We start from the raw sequence: 15,673 nt of genomic DNA, 5'->3' as shown, positions 1-15,673 counted from the left end.
AGGACAAGTCCTGAAGTACAATTCACAGAATTTTCATTGAATACACAGACAACTAGATCTAGAACTGACTATGCGGTGAATTGGGAAAACCATTTCTAAAAAAATAAAAACATTAAAATGCCACATGTGAACAAAAAACCAATAGCAAGGATGGAAATTTGATTGAAACATAAAACTAGGCCTAGAATGAACTATGAATGGAATGGGAAAACCATTTAGAAAAAAATCGGATCCAAAAAATTGAAAAAAACAGAAAATCAAAGTGAAATTCATGTGAACAAAAAACCACTTCATGTTGAATGAAATTGATTGCAAACCAAAGAAATGTCGAAAATCTAAGAAAAAGCTGAAAAAATTCATTTTTATTAACAACTGAAAAAACCAATATATCGAATATAAATGTAGGTACCAGGACAAAGCTAGACCGATACAAACTAAAATGTGAGGAATATGGATACAAAGTAAAAAACACCGTAACAAAAAGACTAACTCTTGAAAGACTAACTTTGAAAGTTAAAAATCAAATTAAAACATCAAGAGAAACAAAGACATTTCATTGTTCAGCATTCGAGGCATAGAAACGACAATGAGTCATCCGAGACAAAAAAACTATCCTGCAGAACAGAACAAAAAAAGTAAAAACAAAATTCAAACGTCCGAAACATTGTCCAAAAAAATGGTCAAAAAATTTATAAGACTGCATTTATGAAAACTTTAACTCTTTTTCAAAAACTTAACGCCAAAAAAGAATTTAAATTTCATTGAAACGAAACTGAAGTCTCAGATGTTGCAGAAAAGACTTCTAGTTATTAACTTCAAAATACAAAAATCTGGTAAAAATTGGAAAAAAAACTACGAAAAGCGGATTAGCCTATGTACAATTTCATAAAACAAAATTACATCGAGGTAGAACGAGGTGCTGAACAAATGAAATACCAAAGGTATTTGCCATATTAACTGGTTTTTGACAAAAAGACGACTGAAAGTTTCAAAAATAAAGAAATTAATAGAAAAAAAAGCCAAAAATTAACTAAAAAATCAGGAAATGTGCCAATTTTGAACTCAAATGCATTTTCAGGCTATGCAAAGCACTGTGATATCAATTTCCGAGGCTTAAATTTCAATAGAGCATCGAAAAATTATTTCTACAAAAAACCAGATTACAAGCAAAAAAACTAGGCCACTTAGACGAAAAAAACCACTTAGACGATGTGCCATTCAGTCAAAAACAACTTTTCAAAGTCAAAAAGTCATTCCCTAAACGCAGCGCATGATCAAAAAACTTCTCTCGCTCAGAAAAAATTAGTTCACACTGCAATTTTACTCGCTTTCGCTTTTAGGTCAAAACATGGTCTGAACAAGTACTTCTGGGAAAAAAACCTTAACAAAACCAACACTCCTCTTCGAGTCGTAAAAAAGACAGCGCCCCAATACAATTCAAATTCTTTGAATAGTAAAAAAAATGGTAGCGCTATAATAGCCGGCTGAGAAGATGAGGGCGGCTATTAAAAATGAAGCAAACTTAGTATGTAGACGGAAATGATCTTGTTTCACGCTTTTTTGTAACATTTAAAAAGCGAACCAAATCGATTAATTAGTCTTGAGCAAAAGTCAGAGGGGTCACGTTAAAAATTTCACATGACACACACGACTAAAACTTCTTCAAACTTCGATCGAGAGCAAATAACAACTGACATTCCTGTAACAGAAAACAAGTTTGGCGAATGGAATATTTTTTATGAAAATTCTCACCTCGCAACGTGCACATCCTGACTCATTAATGTGCAGTGGCTGCACTTTCAAGTTGAAGAATCGGAACTTGTATTTGCTGCAAAACTTGGCACTTGGGATCTGTTCCAGCAAGAAAGCCAGACTGTCCAAACTCAGACCAGACAGCTTCAAACAATTCATATTGTCCATTTTTGAGAAGAATCGCCAGTTTGAGCCCAGAGTATCCCCTACAGCTGGTGACGTAACTTGCTTCTGGAGGATTCCACGGTCAATTCGTCTGAGCCATACTTGCTCAAATATAGCGCACCAAATTTCTGAAATTACACTGTCAGTACTAGAATCGTCGGGCAGTTATAATTTAAAAATCAATCGAACATGCAACGCTCTATTGTTATGATAATCAAAAAGTTTCAACGATTGTAACCTAGCATAACTAGTAAAGTTTCATCACTTCCATGCTTCAATTTCAACACCAATGGAAAGTTGCGTACCTTGAAGGGAATGTGATTGCATCTCAAATCCATCGTCGCTTCTGATAGAGAAGAGCAGCTTCGGAGCCCTTACACCTCTGCTACGAAGAAGCGCTTCCTTCAGGATTTCCAAGACAAAATTGTCCGGGGCATCTGTTCCAAAATTGTCACCCACATACTTGAGGTATTTGTCCAAAAGAACACTGCTATTATTTCTGTTTTTGTCACTAGCTTTTACATCATACATTCCTAAACAAAACCAACAGTGTAATATCTTGAGCGGTCTTTAAGATGAACAAAATTTTCTCAACAAATATATGAATTCTCTTTCGAACAGTGATAAGCGATGACAGAAATGAACAGAACAGAAATGAAATTGCTGCCACATTAACAAGAAAACTCTTCAACAAACAAAAACCTATTTTATCACTTAAAAATTATCAAAAAAAAGTTGCTGCGTCCGATGAAAACGGCGCAAAAAAAATCAAAATTAATTAACCAAATTGTTGACGCAAAAATTAATTGACAGCCAACAATCGCATTGACTCGCGATTTTTAACTCATTTTAACTAATTTTTAACTCTTATATTGAAAACTCTGTCTTCTATAAGCCCGCAAAGTCTGTTTTAAGGCTCTGAACGCCCAATATATTACTTAATCATTTTTAATGAAGGAAGAATCCAACCAGATAAGCAACTAATACGCATTATTCGGCTCCCCAGCAAATACAAATGTAAATAAAAACATAGCCGGCAGATTGCCGGAATAGCTGCGAAATAGACCTGCGTGCCATATAATAGAGATAGAAACAGATAAAGATCTAAATTGAAAAAAATCGACGCCGCTCAAAAAACTAGGCTAAAAAACATTCTGCGATAAATTAATACAGCTGGTTAAAATTCATTCCACAGAAGCCTCTTATTAGGGACCTTTACAGCACATATGAGTTCCTTTGACCTTAAACAAACTCAAATTAAACTTAAGTTTTAAAGTGCAAAAGTCATTTTATTGAGTGAGGTAAGTCACGTATGATCAAAATCTAATCACGCAAATAACCTAAAAAATTTTCGCTAAAGCGAGTGAGAAATGGCGTCACGCGCGAAAATGCCGTTAGTGAGAGGAAGAAGTCATTCAGAAAATCTGAATTTTCAGCTTGGATGTGTGAACAAATGTAAAACGAAAAAAGAGCGTCAGACGACGAAACAAAAAAAAACAAGAGCACCGCAATATAGCTCCACTCAGCTTACAGCTTCACAGCTGTAATAAATAAATAAATAAATTTGGGTACCGGTCAGCGGGGGGGGGGTCAAAATTTAAATAATAAGAACAGACCTGCACATCGCAATTTGTCTCCTCAGAACAGTGCAAAGAATGTTCTGGAACAAAAGTGCAAAAACAGTCATGCAAAAAATTTGCGTTAAAAAGAACAACCTGATGTTTACAATAATCGCATCACATTTCCTTCGAGAGTAGTGAGAATTGAAACCAATTTAACAGCACTTTTAAACATAGCCGGCAGATTGCCGGAAAATAGCCCCGATAGACGCTTGTGGCCTACCATGAAATGAAACAACTTAAGAAATAAGATTGACAGTTCGACCACCAGCTTTTTAATAGAACACTAGACTTTTTGGGTTAGATTCGGACACATTTTTGTGAGACACATTTGCTCTACAAGGAAAAAGCCCTAATCGAGCTTTTTCAAAATTAATATTCGGAATTAAAACTGGAATTAGGGCATATAAGTTTGGCACTACTTAGATGCACACTATTGACCTTTAATTAGTAAATGTTCATAAAATTAAGTTCCATAAGTAAGTTCAGAAATCATTTTTGAGTGAGGTAAGTCACGCAATTGACCTAAAAGCAGAAATGACGTCACGAACAGAAAGTTTAACTGCAAAGCAGTAGAAGTCACTGAAGTCATTGAAAAAGTCAATTCCAAGAAGTCAGGGTAAGACGAAACAAAAATCTGTTAGACGATAAAATTAGACGCAATAATAAATGCCTGGAATTGCTGACGCGGCTATTAAATACATAGTAGTAAACAGAAGGAAAGTAAGTTAGCGGCTTAAAATATGAATGAGAGCGATTTACATCACGCACAAATCTTAATGCCCTAAGGGCTTTACCTGTTTTCCTCGTTTTTTACAAGTAAAATGGTCAGAGCCAAACAAAACAAGCCGATAGTACAAAAAATTGCATGAAAACGACCAGCAGGACCAATATAATTGCTACAAACTTTGTTTCAGAGCAATTAAAAAGCAATCCACTCACTAAGTGCAGTTTTCGGAAACAAACTTCCAAACTTCTCGGATATTTTCCTGCAGGCGACGTAATGATCTTGGAATTGTAGCTTAGTTAAGGTCTGGCCACACAGCTTGCAGAAAAGCGTCTCTTTCTTGCTCCATATAGAGATTTTTGTGGAAATGAAGTTTCTATACGCAAACTTTTCGAGAGAGTTGTTTCGCAAATACGTTTTAAAGCATTCAGGATCAAAGATGTCTTCTTTAATTTTGTTCGGGGAACATTTTTCCGTATCAAAGGTACTTGTATCCAAATCTGGCATGTTTTGTACCGATGTTTTCAAAACTTCGAGGCATAATTTTGACTTCCTTGGCGCGAATGATTTGCTTTCATTTAACTCAACGCCGTTTTGATGGTCGCCAAGATTAACAGATTGTGAACGTCGTCTTGATTTAACAACTAGTCGCACAGGAATCGTTGAATCTAAAGGATTCCGATTGCCATTTAAAGCATTTGTTTCTGGTCGTTCGGCTTTTTCAGTGATATTTTCTGCTTTACTGTCCATTGTGGGTGATCTGGTTGTTGACTCTGACACCGACAGATGGTACAATGTGCGAGTTGTTGGGTCTCGTGTACTCCAGAAAAGTCTAAAATTGAAGATTGCATTAAAGTATTCAGAGGTATACAGGCATTGATTTGGATCAACGACGAATTAGCTGATGATCAGGCAGGATGGCCGAGCGGTCTAAGGCGCTGCGTTAAGGCCGCAGTATCTTCGGATGCGTGGGTTCGAATCCCACTCCTGTCAGATATTTTTGCTCCCATAAAATAACTCAGCGCAGATTTGCGCAACTATATATATGCCTACTAGTTCAGCCCTTTCTGCAGTATACTAAGATTCAATCTAATGCTTCACAAACCATAAACAAATGAAATCTTTTCCGTCTGTGACCACAAACTTAGAGGGTTCATATTTGGGGTCTTTCCCATTGTAGCCCCCCCCCCCCCCCCCCCCACCCCAAGCTTAGTGGTCAGATCATGGTAACCCCCCCCCCCCCCCAATCATGGTAAAATATCATAATGGGGGGGGGGGGGGGTATAATTTCATGGGGGGTTTAATTTCATGGGTGGGGGGGGGGGGGGGGCTATAATGGGAAAGACCCCATATTTGTAACTGAGGCGTAACATGATACAAATATTTGCTACATAAAAAGCCACGCAATATTTAACAGGTTGTACGCAACGGCGTCTCTCCACTTATAGCCCCCCCCCCCCGAAATTATAGCCCCTCCCCATTATGGTATGTTTACTGTGATAGATGCTTATCTGACCTATAAACGGGGGGGGGGGGGGGGATCTCACAACTAGAAGCTGGGTGTCTCAAAATGTACTGGGTGTCACAAGTCACAAACGGAACAGATCCCCACAATTGAAACAGCGCTGAATATTTAATTTAAAAATATTCCTACCTAGTGGCCCGGTAAGCAATAGGGATGATAGCACTCTTCGTGTCTGACAACGATGAGAGAGGAGGGTTTGACAGCATACAGCTGCTTTTACTCCCTACAGTACGATTGCCTTTGCTAGAGCCATAGATGCTCTCAACTCTCAATGAGCCAACTTGCAACCTCACATCAGCTAGTCTCAAATGTGCGTTAGAGAAACCGAAGCCATCATTACCAGCTGAGCCCTCATTCGCATCTGTAACTGGTACGTGCGACTGTCTATGGTTTAAGTCCAGCGAGGCTTGACAACCAGAGCTGTGACTGTTGCCAGAACCGAGCAAACTTGACGAATCTCTTTTCGCAATACTTTTTGAGATCACTTCTTCACTCATATAGTTTACAGTAGTGTTTGGAGCTACTGTGTTATGATTGAAAGTAATATTTTGCCCTGAGTTGGTGTTGATGCCGTTGTTTGAGGATAGGTTTTCGGCGGAATTGATTCCGCCTTGTTTCTTCCATTTGATCTCTTCCAAATCCACTTGAACTCGTCGCCTTACCCTAAAAGAGCAGGACTATTGCATTTGATTGCATTAAAAATTGCACATCCATTATATACTGAGTCAAATCACGCAAAAATCAAGCAAGTTGTGGATAGGCAGTCACACACTACTACTAATATACCCATTATTATTACGATACAAATCTACCAGTTAAAACGGCAATAAGCGCCTGTATTCCGCCAAAATTACCCGCGAATTGCAGCTCTCTGCGACAGCTACAACAACAACAACTAGCAAACATAACCGACTCACGTCGGGCGAATTGGTCTCAAACGACCCGCGAGCGGTTGGCTTCGTCATTAGCCACGGTATATCCAGTATACATTATTCAAGCGTTAAATAGTTTCACTGACTCATAAAGATAAACTGGTTCACTGGTTCATAAACTTTGAACATGATAATTCTCCGAAAATTTGAAAAAAATTAAGATTATCAAAAAATTGCTAGAGTTAGAGTCATTAAAATATTGACAAATATTCCATTAACATTTCATTCATTCTAGAAACTATGCGACAGCATATCATCGAACCTTGGAGGAGGTTTCTAGAACCCTGTTGCCGAAAATGATTTAAAAAATCAAAAGACTAAAAAAGCCTGAAAAAAATTGCAAACATTTTCTGAAATTGATGTTATTAAAATCTTGAAAAACATTCCATTACCTCTAGAAGCTATGCAAAAATTTATAATCAGACCCTAGAGGAGTTATGTGCCTGTGCAGGCTGGGGAAACCTAAAAAATGACAAAAAATTCGAAAAAACTTAAAAAAAATTTCAAGTTCCAAAAGAAAGCTGCTAAAATTTGTGATAATAAAAGTTGAAAACTAATCCTTGGGCAAGAAAAAAATATTATTAACTATTTTTTAAAACCTTAAGGAGGATTTCTGACCCCTGAAGCTGAAAAATCCAGAATAACGACTAAATATTTGTCCCAAGTTCCAAAAGAAAGCTGCTAAAATTTGTGATAATAAAAGTTGAAAACTAATCCTTGGGCAAGAAAAAAATATTATTAACTATTTTTTAAAACCTTAAGGAGGATTTCTGACCCCTGAAGCTGAAAAATCCAGAATAATGACTCCAAAGGTAAAAAAAATTCAACTTTTGTCAAAAAAAGCAAAAATTCGCTGAGTTAAAATCGTGAAAAGCATTCCATTAAATTTAGAAACTATACAGTAACCTATTCTCAAACCCTAGAGGAGGTTACTCGGCACTTGAGGCTCGTTAAACCTAAAAACCGACAAACTTTCAAAAAATTGAAAAAAAGATGCAAGTTTTATCAAAAAAATCGGTCCTATCAAAAAATTGAAAGCTATTCCATGGCAAAAAAATTTTTTCAGTAACTTATGATCAAACTCTTAGGGAAGTTTTCTGGCCCCTGTGTCTGGAAAGACGTGAATAATGAAAAATGCGAAAAAATTGACAAAAGTTTCACGTTTTCTCAAAAAAAAGCTAAAATTCGTGATGTCAAAATGGTGAAACTATTCCACTATCACTAGAGACTATGCATTTACCTATTATAAAACCCTAGAGGATGTTCCTTGACAACTAAGGCTGAAAAACAAAAATTACAAAAAATTTCAGAAAGCTTGAAAAAACTGTGAAAATTGCGTGTTATTAGCGATCGGCTGTTCGAACGTAGGCACGGAGGGGGGAGGGGAGAGGGTGCACCGAGGCGCCGATGGGGTAGGGAGGGGTGGGGGCAACAATGGGGTGGGGGCAAACAGTGAAAATTAACTAGAACTTTATAAATATGTTAACGAAAAAAAGCCAACTACTAGCAAAAAGCCACATGGAGGAAAAACGGTTATCTATAAGCACCATTCTCAAAAGCACTTTTTAAAGTCGAACAGTCATCAACTCAAAGCAGCGCGTAAAAACTTCTCTCGCTCAAAAAAAACTTCATACAATTTTACTCAATTTCGCCTTTTGGTCAAAACGCAGTCTGAAAAAAACGCCTCCGTTAAAAAAACACAAGAAAGCCAGTACTCCTCTTCGAGTCGTAAAAAAAGATGAGAAAGTTATAAAAAAGAAATTGACAGCGTAATTTTTCACAAACACTGGTCTCATTTAGCGTGTATCAGACCAAAATCTATGCTGAACACGGCTTCTAAATTGAGCTGCTTTTAGGAACGAAAATAAAATTAAAGAAGGCCGAAAACGTGATGCAATTTGTTGTGATGAGATGAAAACTTCGGTTCATCTCGTTTTATTGGATTCAGCGCAATTTACTAAAGCACAATTTGTTGTATGACTCCATTCAGTAAATTAAAACTTGAAACAGTTATCGAGACAAGCAAGCAATCAAAAAATGTAACATTTAAAAACAAAAACATAGCCGACAGATTGCCGGAATAGCTGCCAAAGAAACAGACTTGCGTGCAGTATAATATAGATACAAATAAATATTTAAGTTGAAAAAGTTAATCAACGCTTCTCAAAAAGTTATTCAAAATTAGCTAAAAAACTTGTTAAAAGTCATTCCGCAGAAGCCTTATTATTAGTGACCTTTATTACACGTATGAGCTCATTTGACCTTAAACTAATTCACATTAAACTTAAGTTTTAAAGTGCAAAAGTCATTTCATTGAGTGAGGTAAGTCACGTATGATCAAAATCTAATGACAAGGAACTAAAAATTTTGGCTAGAGGAATGACGTCACGCGAGCAAATGCCGTTAGTGAGAGGAAGAAGTAATTCCAGCTTTGCGAAGAAGGAAGAAATCATTCAGAAAATTAGACTCCAGCTTTTAAATTTGTGACCAAATGTAAAACCGAAAAAAGGAGTCAAAATAACAAGACGACACAACAAAAAACCAAGCGCGCCGCAATATAACTCCGCTCCGCTTACAGCTTAACAACTATAAAAAAATCTTCAAAATTAAAACATAGCCGGCAGATTGTCGGAAAACAGCCGCCGTTGACGCACATCGGGATTGAAACAGAAAGAGTCAAATAGACAATAGTTTCCAAAAATGTTCAAATTCAGTGTACAGTTTCAATTAGGTTCTAAACCTATACTTACTTCAGCTTCTAAATTGAAGAGTTTTAAGCTGAATACTAATATCAGCTAGCAATCGCTCTACAAAACTTTTATAACCTAATGCACTATGACTTAATGACAGGGCATCATGGGTTTATCCCGTTTCATTTTAATTTGCTCTTTTGACAGTGACCGTATTCACTACATTGCGTAACCCAATGTGTGTGAAAGAATTTAGAATCCGTTCAGTTGAAACAGTGAGTGAGGTAAGTCAGAAGTCTTGCGAGAAAATCGTGACTTATGTAAAACGAAAAACGTGATCAAAAAACGCAATAAAACGAACTAAAAACGCCTCCGATAGAACACCGGAAACGACTCGAAGAGTCGCGCAACAAGAACTCTTTCCATTAATCCTACCTTTTTTGGAGATCCTACCTTTGCAAGAAATACAAACATTGCAATATAAAGTTGAAAACAACCAATTTTTAGTCAGGAATGTGGGTCGGTGGGAGGGTGCGTAGCGTAAATAGGTGCGGGGTAGGTAGGTAGGTGGTGGAGGGGTACGTAGGTGGGTGGATGGGTAGATAGGTTGGGGAGGTGGGTAATGCTGGGGTAGTTGGGGGGAGTAGGTGCGGGGGGACTAGGTGGGGGTCTGCAATTCAGTAAGTAGGGTTGACTTATTTGGATCAAAAAATCTCAAAATGACCTCTTCACGTTGAATACTACCAACAGTTCCTAATAACTATACATTACGAACTAAGCTACTGTTAAAGTCCAAAGTTCGAAAACAGAACAACAATCAAAAACGTAAATTTTCGGAACAAAAAAGTCAAAGTTCAAGCCATGAACAAACTTGCGTCAGCTAAAAAAAACAAACCGACTAACGTCGGAAAAGTTGCTCTCAAATGACAGGCGGCGCAATTTAATTCAGGGGCGGTAGCTTACATAAATGTTTCTTTATAGGTGCGAGCGCTATCAGGGCCTTGAAATCGAGAAGACATGCTTACAATAATTGCTTCTCATTCGAGAGAAAAAACCCGTAGAATTTCAATACTCCTCTCTGAATCGTAAAAATGAGAGCGCCTAAATGATAGCCGTTGAGAGGCTGACGGCGGCTATTAATAACAAAATCAAGAAATCAAGCAAAATGGTCACTTATGTCAAATAGGTCCATTACATTAACATGACACAAATGATTGCAACAAAATTTTGACACGAGAAATTTGATAATTTTAAGGCAATAATTCATTTTAGGGCAATAATTCATTTTAGGGCAATAATTCACAGAAGGTAATCGAAAAATGGACGTCTGCGCAAAAAAAAACATGGATCCAAAATGCTAAAAACTCAGTTTTAATAGTCCAGGAGGTTTTGAAGGAGTCAGACCTGAAGTCTCTGACAACTTCCAGATTGGGAGAGGCTAAGTGTCTGTGCTGGGAACAGAAAGTCTTAGCATGTTGCTGCCCATGAGATGACGCGGAGTTCCTTGACGGAGGTAGTGGGAGGAGGAAAAGGAAGTTGGTTTGTCTGGCACATGTGAAATGACATTGTGCAGTACATTGCTTGACCCCGCATCCTATGGTAGCCCCGTGCTCCTTGCACAAATCACACCTCGAGGACTTCCCTGAAATAATTTTGCGAATAATTGTTTTATCATAACAAGTTCACTCTTGCCTCCTCCATTTGAAAATAAAATAAGGCACATTGAATTATTTGATGGCTCGGTGATAACAAAAAAGAGCCAACTTGCTTCTGATCAACCTAATCTACTAAGCTTTCGCGCGGCATTGGTTTTCAGTCAATCTAATTTACGAATGGAATCGATTAATAACTTTCACACGACGAGCGAGTGTCGAAAGTACAAACATACGCAAAAGTATGCAAGATATGTTTTCATGACAAGAACAGTTTGAATAACCTCTATGTATGGCATTGAATACATGCTTGAGACTGGCAGTTCCTCTTTCACATTCGTCCTCCACTTCGCTAGACCACACTGCACAATTCACATGCACCCATTCATCTTGCGCACAGTAGAGCAGACGACCCTCTAACTAAAAGCAACAACATGACCGGCTAACGTCGGGCGAATTGCTCTCAAATGACCGGCGATCGGTTGGCTTCGCCAGTATCTAGCCACAGTTTAGTGAGGCTAGCTTTAGCTTGATTCGATTCTGCAACTTTTAGTTTTCTAGCCTTGTTAATAAAAAAAAACAAAAAAACCTGATATTTTAAAAATTTGCAAAATATTGCAAAACTTAACAGAAAAGCTTCCAGATTTCGCACTGAAAATGTTAAAAACTATTTTTTTGTCTCTGGAGTTATCTCAAGTAACCCATCTGCAAGACAAAAGCTTCGTTGGCTAGTAATGATCGTTAAACTCGGAAAAGGAAAAAAAATCAAAAATTTTGAAAAACATCGCAAATTTTATTAAAATCTTGGAAAAAATTCAAAATATTCAATTCTTCAAAACCATTTTATTGTCTCAAGAGACTATACAGTATCCCTATTTCAAGCTTTAAATAGTTTTACTGTCTCATAAAAATCCATAAACTTGGAACATGATAATAATTTTCCGAAAATTTGAAAAATTAAATTATATCAAAAAATTGCTAAAGATGGAGTCATTAAAATATTGATAACCATTCCATTAAATCTAGAAACTACGCGACAGCTTATTATCATTATTTCGAGCTTTAAATAGTTTCACTGGCTCATAAGATTGGAACATGATAATTTTCCGAAAAATTTGAAAAAAAAAACTAGCTGGAGTCAATAAAATATTGATAACCATTCTAGTCACTCTAGAAACTATGCGACAGTTTAAATTGGTATAAACAATATATCTCGGAATTATTTTCACTAAACTTTACTAAATTTTTGTATTTTAAACGTGGAGCCCATTCACAGCAACGTCTACAAATTAGTACATTGCGAAGTCTGTACAATGTCTTTGCGTCCAAAATGTCATCGAGCCCCAATGCTACCAAGACGTCAATTGGATCCAGTGGTTATTACAAGAGAACGAGAGAGGTACCGATCGTTTCAAGTAATGGACAAGTAAGAACTCTTTGTAGTAGTCTACCCTATTAAGTCTACTTTAATTTTTAAATAGATCAATTTGACTTTATCATGAGATATAATAACAAACGGATAACAAAACCTTTCTGCAATACGGCATTGAAACGCAATTTAAAAATGCACTAGTCCAAGCCAAAAAACAATCGGAAAAAATCTTTCCTTTAAGTAATTTTAGGGCCTGCCTATTCGCAGGGACAACTTCTCAAAATCTGATTATGTTAATTCATGAAAAAAGATTCTCAAGGCGAAAACCTTTGTAACCTTGAATTAGTTTTTATACAAAAAGTTGTACAATGTTATACAAAAAAATCAAAATACGCATGAGCATCAGAAGTTCCGAGATTATTAATACAAAAACATACCCAGCAGAATGCCGGAAAATAGCCGCCATTGATTCCAAACAAGATTGGTTAATATTCCAAATCAAAAACTCAAGACTCTAATACTAAAGAACTAGGGCATATAGGTTTGGCACTACTTAGACGCACACTATTGACCTTTAACTAGTAAATGTTCATAAAATTTAAAGTTCATTAAGCGAGTTCAGGTGTCTTTTTTTCAGTGAGGTAAGTCACGCTATTGACCTAAAAGCAGAACAAATTACGTCGAGCACACAAATTTTAACTGCAAAGAAGTAGAAATCACTGAACTTGCAAAAGTCACTTTCGAGAAGTCAGGTCGCAAGAATCATCGATGGAGAGGACGAATAAAAAACATAACAGGACAAGTTCTGACGTACAATTCAAAGAATTTTCATTTATTAAACAAAAAACTAGACCTAGAACGGACTACGAGTGGGGAAACCATTTCCAAAAAATCAGATCAACAAACAAAAAATCAAAGTTAAAATGCTGCATGTGAACAAAAAACCACTAGCGAGAAAGGGAAATTTGGTTCAAACGCAAAAAAAAACTAGGCCTAGAATGAACTATGAATTGACTGGGAACACTATTAAAAAACCGATCCAAAAAATCAAAAAAAAACTGAATATCAAAGTGAAATTGCCGCATGTGAAAAAAATCACTAGCGGGAAAGGGAAATTTATTTCAAACACCGTTTTCTCACTCTACTTTTAAAATTAATGCAAAAAAATTTGACGCCGCAAAACCACCTGCTTTTTCGCTCCACTTCCTGTTTGGGCGAGACCAAAATCGCTACTCCAATTTGACTTCAAAAATCATGAAAATGTGTGGACACATCTTAAAAAAAGACAGTGCCCCAATACAATTCAAATTCTTTGAATTGTAAAAAACTACGATGTCCCCAATAATAGCCGCTATCGCTTCGCGGCTATTAAAAATAGCTCAAGATTGCATGTAAAACTCTAGTATATGACAGAGATGGTCACAAACGCTTCCGAACGTTCAGCTTCTTCTTAATGTGTTTTAGAAAAACCTCTTCACCCGAAAAATCATTGACCTGAAAATAAAAAAAAACTGCATCGAAAAAGACGCACGTGACCAAACAATTTTGCTCGCTTAGCAAAAATTTTCGCACACCTGCATTTCTCGCTCTGATTCAAAGAAGGAATGAACAAAAGAAGCACGCTCTTTTCTCCGCTCTTCGAATTTGTTCACTGAAACAACTTTTTCTAACCCTGAACTTCCGGCTTTCTTACTCGCTCACTTATTTTAAAAAAAACAGAAAACCATAAAGCCTCTTCGAGTCTCAAAATTAGAAGCGCTATAATAGCTAGCTGAGAAGCTGAGGCGGCTATTAAACAACCTTTAAATCTTTAAAAGACGATTTTGTCACATTTAAAATTGTTGCAAACCTTTTCCGGTCGATCTCCTTTCCACATACAGAGTTGACAATTGCGTCTGTCTTGATAGTTGTGGTTGTTGCTATTACTGAGACGTTTATTCCCTGAGATGTTTTCACTTCCAACTCCAGTCGCAGAACTCGATTCGGATTTAGATGAGCTTGAAACGTCTGACATTAATATAAGCCGCCTGTCTTCGTCCAGAAAACTTAAAAGCAATCAATAATTTTATTAACTTCGGTCCAATTTCTCTAATACGACTGACGGCAGAGTTAAAAGTATCAAGCTCACGCACAGTTGAAGCTCGCCTCACTGGGTGCGAGAGGAGTGGGGATATAATGTAATATATAATATAATATAATATAATATAATATGATATAATATGATATAATATAATCTCATTTCGTTTTTGGGCGAAATGTCAAATCGCTCAGAATAAAACCATTAGATAAAAACATCAAAAATTGAAAAGATAACATAGCCGGCAGACTGCCGAAATAGTTGCGAGAGAACAGACTCGGGTGCCGTATAATAATCAAAGTCAAAGTGCAGCATAAAAAATCATTAGCGAAAAAGGTAAATTTGGTTCAAACAAAAAAAAACTAAGCCTAGAATGAACGTGATCAAAAGGTAAAGCGAACTAAAAAAAAGAAACATTGCAGGACAAGGCCTGACGTACAATTCAAAGAATTTTCATTGACTGAACAAAAGACTAGACCTAAAACGGACTTTCAGAGAATTGGGAACACTAGTTCAGAAAAATCAGATAAAAAATTTTAAAAAAAAAACAGAAAATCAAAGTCAAAATGCCGCATGTGAGCAGTTTCGGTCAATCGCATACTTAGACTAATGAGCCGCAAGGCTCTCAGAGCGCTAGTGGTGAACAAACAGTAGCTAGAAAGGGAAACTTGGTTCAAACAAAAAACTACGCCTAGAATGAACTAAGAATGCATTGGGAAAACCATTAAAAAATCCGATCCAAAAAATCGAAGAAAAAGTAAAAATCAAAGTGAAATTTCCGCATGTGAACAAAGAAACCACTAGCGAGAAAGCGAATTTTTGCTCAAACACCGTTTTCTCACTCATTAAAATTACAGCGGAAAAATTTTACGTCTCAACAGCACTCGCTTTCTCGCTCCACTTCCTGTTTCGGCGTGATCAAAATCACTATTCCAATTTGACCTCAAAATCATAAAAATGTGTGAACATAGCTTATAAAAAGACAGCGCCCCAATACAATTCAAAGCTTTTGAATTGTAAAAAACCAAGAGCACCGCAATAAAGCTCCACTCAGCTTACAGCTTTGCAGCTATAAAAAAACTTTATTCCGAAGCAATTGAGAACTTCGAAATGAAAACATAACCAACTAACGCTGCGCGAATCGCTCTGAAACGACTGGTTA

General features: G+C 36.8%; 1 protein-coding gene and 1 non-coding gene across 2 annotated transcripts in view; one reads left to right on the top strand and one right to left on the bottom strand.

Annotated features, from left to right (window-relative positions):
• LOC142344415 (uncharacterized) overlaps positions 1-15,673 on the bottom strand; it is a 70,664-nt gene that overhangs the window by 4,063 nt on the left and 50,928 nt on the right. The window contains exons 14-20 of the mRNA XM_075396034.1: positions 14,284-14,479; positions 11,347-11,482; positions 10,815-11,052; positions 5,918-6,451; positions 4,479-5,095; positions 2,223-2,450; positions 1,753-2,045 (exon numbers count right to left, since the gene is read on the bottom strand). Of these exons, the coding sequence (XP_075252149.1) occupies positions 1,753-2,045; positions 2,223-2,450; positions 4,479-5,095; positions 5,918-6,451; positions 10,815-11,052; positions 11,347-11,482; positions 14,284-14,479 (2,242 nt within the window). The remainder of the gene's footprint in view (positions 1-1,752; positions 2,046-2,222; positions 2,451-4,478; positions 5,096-5,917; positions 6,452-10,814; positions 11,053-11,346; positions 11,483-14,283; positions 14,480-15,673) is intronic.
• Trnal-aag (transfer RNA leucine (anticodon AAG)) lies at positions 5,175-5,256 on the top strand. The gene has a single exon. It is a non-coding gene; the product is annotated as a tRNA-Leu (tRNA).

The sequence above is a fragment of the Convolutriloba macropyga genome, chromosome 8 (assembly GCF_964194025.1).
Source record: "Convolutriloba macropyga chromosome 8, txConMacr16.3, whole genome shotgun sequence".
Classification (NCBI taxonomy): Eukaryota; Metazoa; Xenacoelomorpha; order Acoela; family Convolutidae; genus Convolutriloba; species Convolutriloba macropyga.
Note: the sequence above shows the minus strand (reverse complement) of the source record. Positions and strands in the feature narration are given on the sequence as shown.